The sequence below is a fragment of the Rhinopithecus bieti genome, unplaced genomic scaffold, assembly GCF_001698545.2.
Source record: "Rhinopithecus bieti isolate Rb0 unplaced genomic scaffold, ASM169854v2 scaffold_71999, whole genome shotgun sequence".
Taxonomy (NCBI): Eukaryota; Metazoa; Chordata; class Mammalia; order Primates; family Cercopithecidae; genus Rhinopithecus; species Rhinopithecus bieti.
The window spans coordinates 141,346-154,702 of record NW_016826903.1 but is presented as its reverse complement, the minus strand read 5'-3'; the positions used below and the strand labels follow the sequence as shown (position 1 = coordinate 154,702).

The 13,357-nt window shown below is 39.6% G+C and overlaps 1 protein-coding gene across 1 annotated transcript in view; it reads left to right on the top strand.

Annotated features, from left to right (window-relative positions):
* Positions 1 to 13,357, top strand: part of CEP295 (centrosomal protein 295) — a 74,862-nt gene extending 61,505 nt beyond the window's left edge. Inside the window, 14 exon segments of the mRNA XM_017863687.1 lie at positions 4,116 to 4,216; positions 4,777 to 4,873; positions 5,892 to 5,939; positions 7,036 to 7,175; positions 8,780 to 8,960; positions 10,039 to 10,563; positions 10,566 to 10,598; positions 10,601 to 10,686; positions 11,709 to 11,849; positions 12,474 to 12,570; positions 12,655 to 12,822; positions 12,910 to 13,009; positions 13,098 to 13,197; positions 13,282 to 13,357. Of these exon segments, the coding sequence (XP_017719176.1) occupies positions 4,116 to 4,216; positions 4,777 to 4,873; positions 5,892 to 5,939; positions 7,036 to 7,175; positions 8,780 to 8,960; positions 10,039 to 10,563; positions 10,566 to 10,598; positions 10,601 to 10,686; positions 11,709 to 11,849; positions 12,474 to 12,570; positions 12,655 to 12,822; positions 12,910 to 13,009; positions 13,098 to 13,197; positions 13,282 to 13,320 (1,856 nt within the window). The 3' untranslated portion in view covers positions 13,321 to 13,357.

The following is a 13,357-nucleotide window of genomic DNA, read 5'->3' as shown; positions in this document are numbered from 1 at the left end:
AAAAAAAAAAAAAAAAAAAGAATAATTGAAGTTATTAGTTACAGAGAACAAGAATCTATAAACTCATACCATAAAACAAAGGAAAACTTGTTTTTCTTCTCCCCATGTTGAGGAAGTGCTGGGAGGGAGAGTCTCCAGAGCACATTAAATAATATTATTAAGACTTTTCCTGGGTCTGGGCTGTGCCTGTTGCTGCCTCTGGGACAAGTCAGCCTAATACAGGAAAGCTTATTTCTCTTTCTTTTTAATTTTATTTTTCTTTAATTTCCCACCTCAGTTGCCAACTTTGAAGTTCCTGTGATGAGGACAGTTGGTGGAAGCTTCTATTCATCTCTCTTGCTCTAGCCCACCCCGCCCCCGCATCACTCTTTTTTATTTACACAATGGATATTTGCATTTTCTTTTTATTCTACTCGTTGATATCCTCTAGCTAAAGACTACGAGGAACACACCTATAGTTGAACAAAGCTGAGTGTCTGACCTGTTGCAGTGAGGGGGAATGCGTACCATGGGCAACCACGAGGCATCTCAGTAAATGGTTATTTAGAAAGGACTTATAGGATTTGCGCTTGTTTTAGGGGATTGGGAGAAGGATTCAAGGAAACAGGGCTTTTTGATTATTAGTATTGGATGTTGTCAGGAAGCAGGAGTAATTCTGTTTCGGTACCTGAAAAGTTCTTATCTAGGAGGTGGTATGAATGGAAGTGAAGCTAAAGTTGTAACTGGTAAAACAGCAGCAGTCACTCCTGTTAGCCAGGATGAGGGAATGCTTGGCCGTTCTTGTGGTTTAGACAATATTCATGGTTGTCTGTGTTCAGATGTGGTTACAAAGGGTCTCATTTTTTTTTTTTTCTTTATCATGGTCACAGAGTGGCCGTTTCTGAGATTGGCATTCCATGGAATTGTTGATGTTTAACAGAACACCAGGGCCTACCTGATAGTGTCTGGTCAGCTCCTGGATACCAGGGACGCCTTTTCTCTTTCTCAGAATCATTCCCAGATTCAAATTGTTTCAATTTTATTTTATTCTATTTTGAGACAGGGTCTTGCTCTATCATCTAGGCTAGAGTGCAGTGGTGCAACCACAGCTCATTGCTGCCTTGACCTCCCAGGCTAAATTGATCCTCCCACCTCAGCCTCCTGAGTAGCTAGGACTACAGGCATGCACCACCCCACTGGCTAATTTTTTAATTTTTGTAGAGACAGGGTCTCATTGTGTTGTCCAGACTGGTCTTGAACTCCTCCTAGGCTTGAGCGGTCCTCTCACCTTGGCCTCCCAAAGTGTTGGGATCATAGGCGTGAGCCACCACGCCTGGCCCAGATTGTTTCCATTTTAGAAAGGTCTGTCTTGTTACTACTATTCCATTGTTTCCACCCCACACCTTGATTTAATAGATTTTTTAAGATGGAGCCACTAACTGCAAGCTTTGTACTGTCTGCCTTTGTAGGAAAACAGGAAATGGTGCTTTCCTGCATGGCATGAAAAGATAACAGTAAGGTGTTACTTTCATTATGTCACTTTCCCTTTTTAGGAACTGTTATCAGTGAACCACATCCCAAATGATGACAGTTATTTCTCTTCAGCTTTCAGGGACCTATCCACTGAATCTTTGAACATCTTCAGTGACTCTGATCTTGCTCCTTTCTCTCACTTTTATTTTTCACTTCTTACTACTACGCAAATGCTGTCTTAATTCATTCATCCCTCCACTGAGGGAGTCTTCTAGGTATATTACAGATGACAGTAAATAATTGTAATTATTATGATTGAATTGAACAACCCAGATTAGCTTCTCATTTCCCAATTAGCTTTTAAAATGAGCTGCTTACGAATAGAAGAGAAAATAAAGACTCACTATAAAATTTCACCAGCCAACCTGGGCGACAGAGCAAGACCCTGTCATCCAAAAAATATATGGTGTTTAAAGACAAATATCAGCCAGGCACGGTTCCTCACACCTGTAATCCCAGCACTTTGGGAGGCCGAGGTGGGCAGATCACAAGGAAGGAGTTCAAGACCAGCCTGGCCAATATGGTGAAACCCCATCTCTACTAAAAATACAAAAATTAGCCAGGCGTGGTGGTGCGCACCTGTAGTCCCGGCTACTCGGGAGGCTGAGGCAGAAGAATCTCTTGAACCTGGGAGGCAGAGGTTGCAGTGAGCCAAGATCGTGCCTCTGCACTCTAGCCTGGGTGACACAGTGAGACTCTGTCTCAAGAAAAATAAAGACAAAGATTTGCTATTAGCTTTGTTTCTGCTTCATTAACCATAATATATGTTATTTTATGAATAAATATCTGTACTCACAGATAGATGTATACGTGTGTGTGAGGTTTTTTTTATTTTTATTTTATTATTTTATTATTTTATTATTTTTCCTGGTTTTTTTGTTTTGTTTTGTTTCAAGGCACAGTTGTTCACACTGTTGCCCAGGCTGGAGTGCAGTGGTGTCATAGCTCATTCAAAATCCAAAATCCTGGGCTCAAACCATCCACCTGCCTCAGCCTCCGAGATAGCTAGGATTACAGGAGCATGCCACCATGCCCAGTTAATTTTTTATTTTTTTGTAGAGATGAGGTCTTCCTAGGTTATACAGACTGGTCTGAAACTACTGACCTCAAGAAATCCTCCCACCTCAACCTCCTGAGTTGCTGGGACTACAGGGGTGAGCCACCATGCCTATCTGTTTGTTTATTAGGTCTGCATTTGAAAAATAATTCTCCTGGTCCAAATGTAATGAGTTATCTCAATCAATTATTTACAGTCACAGATCGAACTCTTTGTTATATTCTTTTCCCTCTTCTCACTACTGCACTTGATTAGTCTTTAAAAAAATAAAATGAATGATTAATAATTCTTAAACATTTAAGAAATATGCCTTTAATGTGCATATGTTCTAATATCATTGAGATTATGAAGCAGAATTTTGTTTATATTCAGTGAAGCAGTTTTAATTGTATTTTTCAGAGCCACAGACTACAATATGTCTTGGTGAGCTTTCTCACAAGTGTCGGTTGGTCACTTGGAATAAGAAGGAAAATAAGCTCAGAATACATGAGTTGTTAATATGAGACAGAAAGTATAATTTTAATGTTTTAATATATCAAATATAATTAGGAATAATTCATCATAAAAGTAATATATGCTCATTGTGAATTTAGAAAGCTGTAAAAAAAAAAAAAAAGCTGGGCGTAGTGGCTCATGCCTATAATCCCAGCTACTCAGGAGGCTAAGGCAGAAGGATCACTTCAGGCCAGCAGTTCAAGACCAGCCTGGGAAACATAACAAGACTCTGTCTCTAAAATAATGAAATAAAATAATAGAAGGCACTAAAAGGTACAGTACAAGTAAAAATTACTCCTTGTGCTACCATTCATAAACCACCACTGGCTACATTTTGGTGTGTTTTTTTGAGACGGAGTTTGGCTCTGTTGCAGAGGCTGGAGTGCAGTGGCACATTCTCGGTTCATTACAACCTCTGCCTCCCAGGCTCAAGCAAGCCACCCTTCCACCTCAGTCTCCTGAGTAGCTGGGACTACAGGTGCCTGCCATCGCGCCGGGCTAACTTTTGTAATTTTTGTAGAGATGAGGTTTCACCATGTTGCCTAGGCTGGTCTCGAACTCCTGAGCTCAAGTGATCCGCCCACCTCAGCCTCCCAAAGTGCTGGGATTACAGGTGTAAGCCACTGCCCCTGGCCCTGGTGTTTTCTTTATTGTCTCTTTTATATGCATGTTTTCTCATCTTTAGAACCATACTGTGTTTATGATTTAATATGCTTGCTTTTCCACTTAAAATAGTGGCAAAAGCATTTCTCATCACACTGGTTCTTTTCTAGCTTTTAGACCTCATATTCAAATTTCTTAAAGCATTTTATTCATAAAATAACAATAGCCACAGTTTTCCAGGAAAAATTATATTGTGCTGACTAGTGAAATGTTTTTAACAAATAAGGTGAATTTTTTCTTTGATCTAAGAAAATACAACTTTAAGAAACAAAATGAGAAAGTAGATTGTAGGAAAGCAGGGAATGGTGTCCTGTGGTGCTAAGAATTTGATTTGTCCTATCCCAACTATATTTTTCTCCCATCTTGAACTCCAAAATCCATTTTTCAGTTAAGGTGAAGGAATCTGTTGTTGAAAATCATGCAGTGTTAAGTTATGCTGTGGAGGAAGAACATACGTATTTGGGTCCAATTGTGAAGCCAGATGATAAGGTTAGTAATGTCTTAATGTTCACTTGATTTTTAGAGCTGTTTGGCTTTCATATTGTCTTCTGTTTAGTTTACAGAAGCTGTATTATAACATTAAAGTTCATATTATCTGAGATCTGCTTTTACTGAAGTGGATCAATGATGAAACTAGCCAAATCTGAGCATCAGAAGGCTTTCCAGTCTACCTGATGCATGATCTCTACAGTTCTGAGAAGCAAAACTATAAAACAATGTAAAACAATAAGGACATATGTTGGGTGTGTGTGTGGGTGTGTGTGTGGGTGTGTGTGTGTGTGTGTGTGTGCAGGCACATGTGTTTATAAAGATAACAGCTGTAGGAATGAATGAGATTGAGGGTGGGGGGGGTGCGGTGCGTATGTATGTCTGTGAAAGCCTAATCATTTCTGGGCAATGATGAAAAGGTTTTACTACTGATCTTTGTAACTATGAAGGTTTCTACACTTGACCTGAGCTCAGAAATGACAACTGCTGGGGTTGGTGATTTGGGGTTTTCCTACATACTACTTGCTACATTGTGGTCTGATATTCCCCTTAATTTCTAGGCTAAAACACTTTCTCATGAGCCATTATCTTCAGTAACCGTTTCCACTGGAAGCCTTTTAAGTTATGAAAACACAGATTTGAGCCTTACAGATCCAGGTAATAAGGTCAAAATGTTTATAAATAAGTTGAAAGACCAGCACCAGTTGAGTTGCAGTACAGTGATGGAAGGAAGCATTGGTTTTTCGTGATACACCTTGGGGAACAGTTCCTCTAAATCTCAAAAGTAAAGTATGGCTGGGTGTGGTGGCTCATGCCTGTAGTCCCAGCACCTTGAGGTGGGAGGATCACTTGAGCCCAGAAGTTTGAGAGCATCCTGGGTAACATGGTAGAACCCCATCTCTACAAAAAATACAAAAGTTAGCCAGGTGTGGTGGTATGTGCCTGTAGTCCCAGCTACTCAGGAGGCTGAGGTAAGGGGATCACTTGAGCCTGGGAGGTCAAGGCTGCAATGAGCCACAATCGCGCCACTGCACTCCAGCCTGAGCAACATAGTGAAACCCTGTCTCAAAAAAAATAAAATAAAATAAAATAAAATATTCACACCCAGAAAAACATTGGAGCGTATGGTATTCTAAACATTACTGGAAGTAACAGGGATGCTCTGTGGATCCCCAACAACACTTTTGAGAAGCAGTTACTAATATATTTTTCCATTCAGTGGAAACCTATCTGAGCAAATTTCATGGTTGTACCGATCTCTTAACAACATGTATTACCATGCCTCTCCACTAAAATATGTCTGTAAGGAAGTACCCAGTACAGTATGTGTATAAGGAATATTACATTAAAAGGAATATAGCGTGGCTGTCAATTACTTTTTTTTTTTTTTTTTTTTTTGAAGTAGAGTCTTGCTCTGTTGCCAGGCTGGAGTGCAATGGCGTGATCTCGGCTCTCCTGCCTCAGCCTCCAGAGTAGCTGGGACTACAGGTGTGCACCACCACGCCCAGCTGATTTTTGTATTTTTAGTAGCGACGGGGTTTCACCATGTCGGCGAGATGGTCTCCATCTCTTGACCTCATGATCCACCCGCCTTGGCCTCCCAAAGTGCTGGTATTACAGGCGTGAGCCACCACGCCTGACCTATTTACATATTTTCATTAAACTCAATTTTCAGAGTCATTTTCAGAGCACATGGATGATAGCAAGCAAGAATCTACCACCGGTAAAGAACAGGAAACAAACATAAGTTCCATAGTTCCTTCAACACAAGATATTTATCAGTGGCGGAACTCTTCAGACGTTCATAAATCTCTGTTGCCTGCAGTGGATGAAACTACCTGTGCTCACACACACTTTCGGCAAATGATAGACAAGTACATTAATGAAGCAAATGTGATACCTGAAAAAACAGATTTGCAGGGCAAAATTATGTTTTAAATTTTCACCTTTCGTCATTTTTAATTTTATGCAGTGATTGTTTGAGCTTCAAGTTCTTATGGCCTGCTACAACACCATTATACCACAGAAAATATTGAGGGCATTTAGTGAGAAAGGGGATCTGGAACCAGTTAGACTCACTGAGGCACGTGTGCAGGAGATTAATTAGCAAATCTTCCTTTACCATTGCAGAGTTAACTATTACGGCTGAGACAGTATTACTGATAAATAAGAGCAGGAGCTCAGAAATCAGACAGTTCTGGATTTGAGTCATAGCCTGACCATTTCCTAGCTGCAAAACCAAGGGCAAGTTACTTTTTCATCTTTTATAAAAGAGGAATGTTACAGATTAAATGAGATAGTGCACATAAAGCACAATGTCTGGCCCATAGTAACACTGAATACAGTGAGCCTTTTTCCTTTTTTAAGCTTATACTGAAGCAATGGTTACATATGTCCTGTTGATCCTAATTAGCCTCATAAGGCTGTAGAAATAGAATTTGTATTTGTCAAAAGTTTGTTCATACTTGTAATCCTAGCACTTTGGGAGGCTGAGGCAGGAGGACTGCTTGAGCCCAGGATTTCAAGACCAGCCTGGGCAACACTGAGATCCCATCTCTATTTTAAAAAAAAAAGTAAAATTAAATTTCTCTAAAATAAAACTTAAAAGTTTTGGTCACTGAGAGGATCTATATTTTGGACCTTTGAAATAATCATGATAGGACTTAACTTTAAAGCATCTGCTGATTATGGGGAAAACTGAAGTTTTGTTACACTGGAGTTACCTGAAAATAAGCTTTTATGAATATGTTCTTAATATTCCTTTTCTACTGTTTACCTTAAAATAAATTTATGGTTTTTTTCCCTCAAAATTCCAACAGTTGACCTTGACTTTCCAGAATTGGAACACATTTTTCCTAATTTGCATCATCAGCTGTTTAAACCCTTAGAACCACATCCAGATTTTGACTTGTCATCATCATCCTCTGGGATTTCTCCAGACAACAGAGACTTTTACCAGGTATATTAAAGCAGATGTCCCATTGCAGTGAATATCCAAAAATAGTTTTAAGCCATTTCTCCTACTGGAACAAGAGTTCTTCTAAACCTTAACCTAGAATCACATGGAAAGCCGGGCACAGTGGCTCATGCCTGTAATCCCAGGACTTTAAGAGCCCAAGGCGGGCAGATCACTTGAGGCCAAGAGTTTGAGACCAGCCTGGCCAACATGGCAAAACCCTGTCTCTACTAAAAATACAAAAATTAGCCAGGTGTGGTGGTGTGCACGTGTAGTCCCAGCTACTCGGGAGGCTGAAGTGGGAGGACCACTTGAGCCCAGGAGACAGAGGCTGCAGTGAGCTGAGATTGTGCTGCTACACTCCAGTCTGGGTGACAGAGCCAGACCCTGTCTTTAAAAAAAGAAACAGAAAAAAAGAATCACATGGAAAACTTAAATAAAAAATAAATAAATAAATAAATCCTCTTGCGCAGACTACACCCTAGACCAATTAAAGCAGAGTCTCGGAGTGCTCGGATAGTATTAATTATTATTATTATTTTTTAAGCTCCCCAAGTGATTCTAATGTGGAACCAAGTTTGAAAACAGCTGCATTGGGCCACGTATGGTTGGCTTACACCTATAATCTCAGCACTTTGGGAGTCTGAGGCGGGTGGATTGCTTGAGGACAGGAGTTTGAGATCAGCCTGGCCAACATGGTGAAACCCTGTCTCTGCTAAAAATAAAAAAAAAAAAAAAAAAAAAAAAAAAAAAAAAGTCAGCTGGGTGTGGTGGCATGCCTGTAGTCCCAGCTACTCGGGGGACTGAGAACCACTTGAACCTAGGAGGCAGAGGTTGCAGTGAGCTGAGATCATGCCACTGCACTCCAGCCTGGACAACATAGTGAGACCCCGTCTCCAAAAAAAAAAAAAAAAAACAGCTGCATTTGTTTGTCCTATCCACCTATCTCCACCTAGGAAGTATGATGCCATAAAAGGCTTGATAACAACTTTTAATTGTGGAACATATTTAAACAGTAAGGTAAATAAAATTTTGCAAAATTTAAAGTATCTTCCTACACAAAGGAGCTGAGATTTAAACCTGAGTCTTTCTGCTTCTGCTTCCTGATAGCCTGACATTTTAAAGTCTCTTTCATATTGATTGAAAAGAACCGGGCCGGGCGAGGTGGCTCAAGCCTGTAATCCCAGCACTTTGGGAGGCCGAGGCGGGCGGATCACAAGGTCAGGAGGTCGAGACCATCCTGGCTAACACAGTGAAACCCCGTCTCCACTTAAAAAATACAAAAAATTAGCCGGGCGAGATGGCGGCGCCTGTAGTCCCAGCTACTCGGGAGGCTGAGGCAGGAGAATGGCGTGGACCCGGGAGGCGGAGCTTGCAGTGAGCTGAGATCCGGCCACTGCACTCCAGCCTGGGCGACAGAGCGAGACTCCGTCTCAAAAAAAAAAAAAAAAAAAGAAAAGAAAAGAACCGGATTTGAAAAAGCAAATCATTACTGTCATAGTAAAGTGGTAATTAAGGAAGAGTAATACCAAAGGAACACAGTGATTATTGATTCAATTGGTAATACCTAATCAGTATTTCAGCCTTTCCCTTTTGTTTCCTGCCAGAGATCAGATTCTTCATCTGAAAGCCACTGTGCTACTGGATCATCCAAAAGTACAGTTTATTTCACAGCGCTGAGGAGGACCAGCATGCATTCTTCTCTTAACACAAGCCCAAATCAGCAACCTGACACTAACTTGGCTCATGTTGGAGCTCACAGTTTTGCTACAGAAAATATTATTGGGGGTATGTACGACTAAGTCAGAAAAAGTTAATTTTTTCATTTTTTACATCCATTTCCTTAGAAATTAAGCCTAGCACCTCTTGGTTTGTCCTCACCCCTGTTCTCACCCCTATCCTGGGTGTTAAAAAAAAAATTTAAATTACAGAAGTAATACATGCATTTTTTTTAAACAATACTGAACATTATCAAATAAAAGGAAAAGTATTGCCTCTTGTTCCTCAATTTCCCTACCTCAATCATTATATGATAGTTAACAGTTTACGGTTTTTTGTTTGTTTGTTTTTTTGAGACTGAGTTTCACTCGTTACCCAGACGGAAGTGCAGTGGCACGATCTCGGCTCACTGCAACCTCTGCCTCTGGGGTTCAAGCGATTCTCCTGCCTCAGCCTCCTAAGTAGCTGGGATTACAGGCATGTGCCACCACACCCAGCTAATTTTCTATTTCTAGTAGAGACAGGATTTTACTATGTTGGTCAGGCTGGTCTTGAACTCCCAACCTCAGATGATCCACCATCTTGTCCTCCCAAAGTGCTGGGATTACAGGCATGAGTCACCACACCCAGCCGGTTTAAGTATTCTTAGGCCAGTGTATAGTGGCTCACGCCTGTAATCCTAGCACTTTGGGAGGCTGAGGCAGGAGGATCCCTGGAGCCCAGGAGTTCAAGACCAGCCTGGCAACATAGAAAACAAGTATTCTTCTTGAGCTTTTTGTACAAATTATTATATATACATACATACATGAGATACACAAGAATGTACAAATTATATATACACATAATTGAGACACATGGATGCTTTATTCTTTCTATTATTAAAATCATATTCACTAATAAAGGAACAACATCTTCAGTTTATAGCCATATTGCCCTTATTAAATGTTAATAGAAAAAAAAAATACTTGGTGTGAGCTGTAGAGTAGTTTGAGAAATCACTGTGACCATCCTTATCTTTGTATTCATGTTTATACACATCAACTTTTATGCCTAAAATTGCAATTGGATGACAAACTATTAGACTGTCAGTATCCAAGTTTTACAACATGTAACAATGATTAACTGGTTTTCAAATTTCTTAACGCAGGATCTGAACAATGTTTTGAACAGCTTCTGCCAGAATATTCTTCACAGGAGGAGAGCCAGCATGCTGATCTACCAAGTATTTTTAGCATTGAAGCAAGGGATTCTTCCCAAGGCATGAAAAATCAGAACTATTCCTCTGAAGAACATACTGAAATACTACAAAACAAGAAAAAAGGTGTTCATTTCCAGCTTTCTGTAGGAAACTTAAGTTCAGTCTACAGTTCATGTGATGAAGCTAATGTATTTGATCAATTAAATGTACATAGCACTCCATGTGGTTCTAACTCTAGTGAGTGCTCAATAAAACACCAACTAGAAAGCAGAAAGGAAAGGATGGGCTTTGAAGAACTATCAAAAAGAGGGGTTGTTACAATTTTACAAAGTCAAGGACTCACTGAAGATAATAAAAATGAAACCTGTAGGGTTTTAGACATAAATCCACAGATAGAGGAAATTGACTCTCAATTATGTGTGGAGATGGGGACTTCAGTTCAGGCACCATATTCCTTAACTACTCAAAATGAAAATGTTTTGAGAATTCAGCTGAAACAGACATTCCAAAATCACCAAAAAACTATCTCAACTAAGTCAATCAGAGCTTTTTGCAAGTTCCAGATCATTTTCATTACAGAGCTCTATACCAGTCTGGGTAAGTGAAATCAGTGTTGTATAAATAACATTTAAGTTCCTTTTTGGGAAAAAATATTTTTCTTTTAATATTAGAGATGAAGATCTTGCTGTGTTACCCAGGCTGAACTCAAAACTCCTAGGATCAAGGGATCCTCCTGCCTCAACTTCCCAAGTAGCTTGGACACACCACAATGCCTGGCAGGAAAAACCTGAAACAAAATACAAGCAAAACTACTTGTTAATATTCCTTGTGATCACTGGAAATATCCAGCATAATGAAGAAACTTAAAAATTTGAAAGCTGTCTTCTGATTGTACTTTACAAAAGATCCTTTTTCTTCCAATTCAGATATCCTTTCTCCAACTTCCCTGAAAAATGGTGGTTCTGCCTGTGCTTCAGCACTTTCAGTATTGAGCCTCATTGCAATGTAGTCCATTATTGGAATAAGTATTGGAATCTTGCTCCTCATACTAAGCAACTTATAATCTGCTTCCTTTCAACACCAGTCAACTGGTGACTGGTTTTCATCTAGCAGTATGTGCAGTTTATCCTTCCACAAATAAGCACAACAGATTGAAAATAAGAATTAATTTTATTTGGCTGCTTTTGTTCTTGTTCAGTGTTTAGATACTTCCTTTGAAACACTTATAATCTGTTGGCTGTCAGTGGCCCACATTTGGCAGCAGCCCAGTCAACTCCTGCTCCCTTTAGACACGATACAGTTCTGCACAGCCCCAGCCAACCTGCGTTTTTATTTTTTGCCCAACGCTACAAGCATTTAGGTTTGTAATCATTGTGGTAGATACTTTCAGTCCATTGTCAAACTATTTCATCCTTTCCCCAAAGTTGACTCCAGTATTTCTAAAACTGAATGCTGGAGTTACAAAAGCCTAAGGAAATCTGATCTGTTGCTCTTTGCCAATTACTGCTTTTCTTCTTCCATTTTCACATTTATATACACTTGCAAAAAATGCATTATATACAAAATTATTAGTTTTAAGGCTATTTTGACGTAGTTTTCCTTTTAATTGTGGTTCACAGGAAACAGAAACTGGCCATGGTATAATGGAAGAACCAGAACTAACTTTAGTAAGCACCAGTGATATCAGTATTGCTGAAATGGATTTTGCAAATTTAACCCTAGAAGAAAAGAGTGAGAATGAAGCAAAAAGCAGCTTTCAGGTAAATTTAATAAGCATTCCTTCTATTTTATCCCATTATGAGCAAACCAGTTGATCGTCTCTTACAACTTATCAGAAGGTACTCATTGGGGGGAATTATGCTATGGATTTAACTAAGCTGACACCCCCACCAACTCTCAATTTGTCTTAAACTTTTTCACTATTCTGTCAACCACTGCCATTTTCTTTTAATCCCCACTCCAATTTATGGCTGTCTCCGAGACTCTGGCAGAACTATGGAGCCAAGTTGGAAGTTTTACCTAAACTTATTCCAAGATACTGAAAAATGACTTCAGAACAACTGGTAATTTTACTACAGTAGTAGGGAGGCAGTAAGAATAAAGCTATCTAAACAGAGGCCTAGAGGTGTGAGGGCAGTGGAGCCTGAGCCCAGAAGTTCAAAACCAGCCTGGGCAACAAGGCAAAACCCAATCCCTTAAAAAATACAAAAATTAGGCATGGTGGCGGGTCTCTGTAGACCCAGCTAAGGCTGAGGGTGCAGTGAGCTGTGATCATACCGCTGCACTCTAATGTGACAACAGAGCAAGACCCCTTCTTTAAAAAAAAAGGCGGGGGGTGGGGACATTTAAAAGTTGAATAAAACGTGCAAATTTCTTGCCATTAGGTGAGTGAGTTTCTGCCTCTTGTATCAGAAACAGAAGCCTCAGATTATCCAGCTGTATCAGAACTTTCCATAGAAAAACCAAGGACAGCATCTACTGGTAAGCCTTGGATGGTCTCCACACTTCTAATGGAAAGTAGATACTTTGCCTATTTCTGTCATAAATTTCTTTTCCCCCCAACAGACACCCCTCAAAGGTTTACACCTATACCAGGGAGCTTACAAGAAGCATTTATAAAGAGAAAAAAATCATTTATGGAGAGATCCCACCAGAGGGAGAAAGAAATAAGGAATAAAATTCGTCTCTCTGAAAATTCTCAAATCAAAACAATTAAAGAGAAACCATCTATAAGTATGTTGAATTTTTAAAATCTTCAACAACTCCCTGAAATGTTTAAAGCCTTCTCATTACAACTTGATTTCACTTTTCTTTCCTCAGGTTCATCTGTGAGTCGTCTAAAGGGCGTGAATAAAGTCAGAGCATCTTTTCCTGAAGACAGAAAGACCACACAGGCTCTAAGGCACCAAAGGGGTCTAAGGTAAGGTTGATTTTATTTTTATTTATTTTTTTTTCAGTGATTCACTTTTTGCAATGTTTGTCTCTAATTCTATGTAAGTTCTTTACAGGTTATACAATCAACTAGCTGAAGTGAAACAACAAAAGGAAGAAAAAGCAAAACAAGAGGCTTATGCCCAAAACAGAGCAAAGGCAAAAGAATTCCATAAGGTAAGTGTAACTGAGGGGGAAGGACTTAATTTTTCAAGCCTGAAGTACACAACTGAAACTACTAAATTTTTATTCCTTCCACAGAAAACACTAGAGAAACTTCGAGCCAGAAATACATGCTGACTTTCTAGAAACAGTGTAAAGAGGTTTTTTTTTTTTT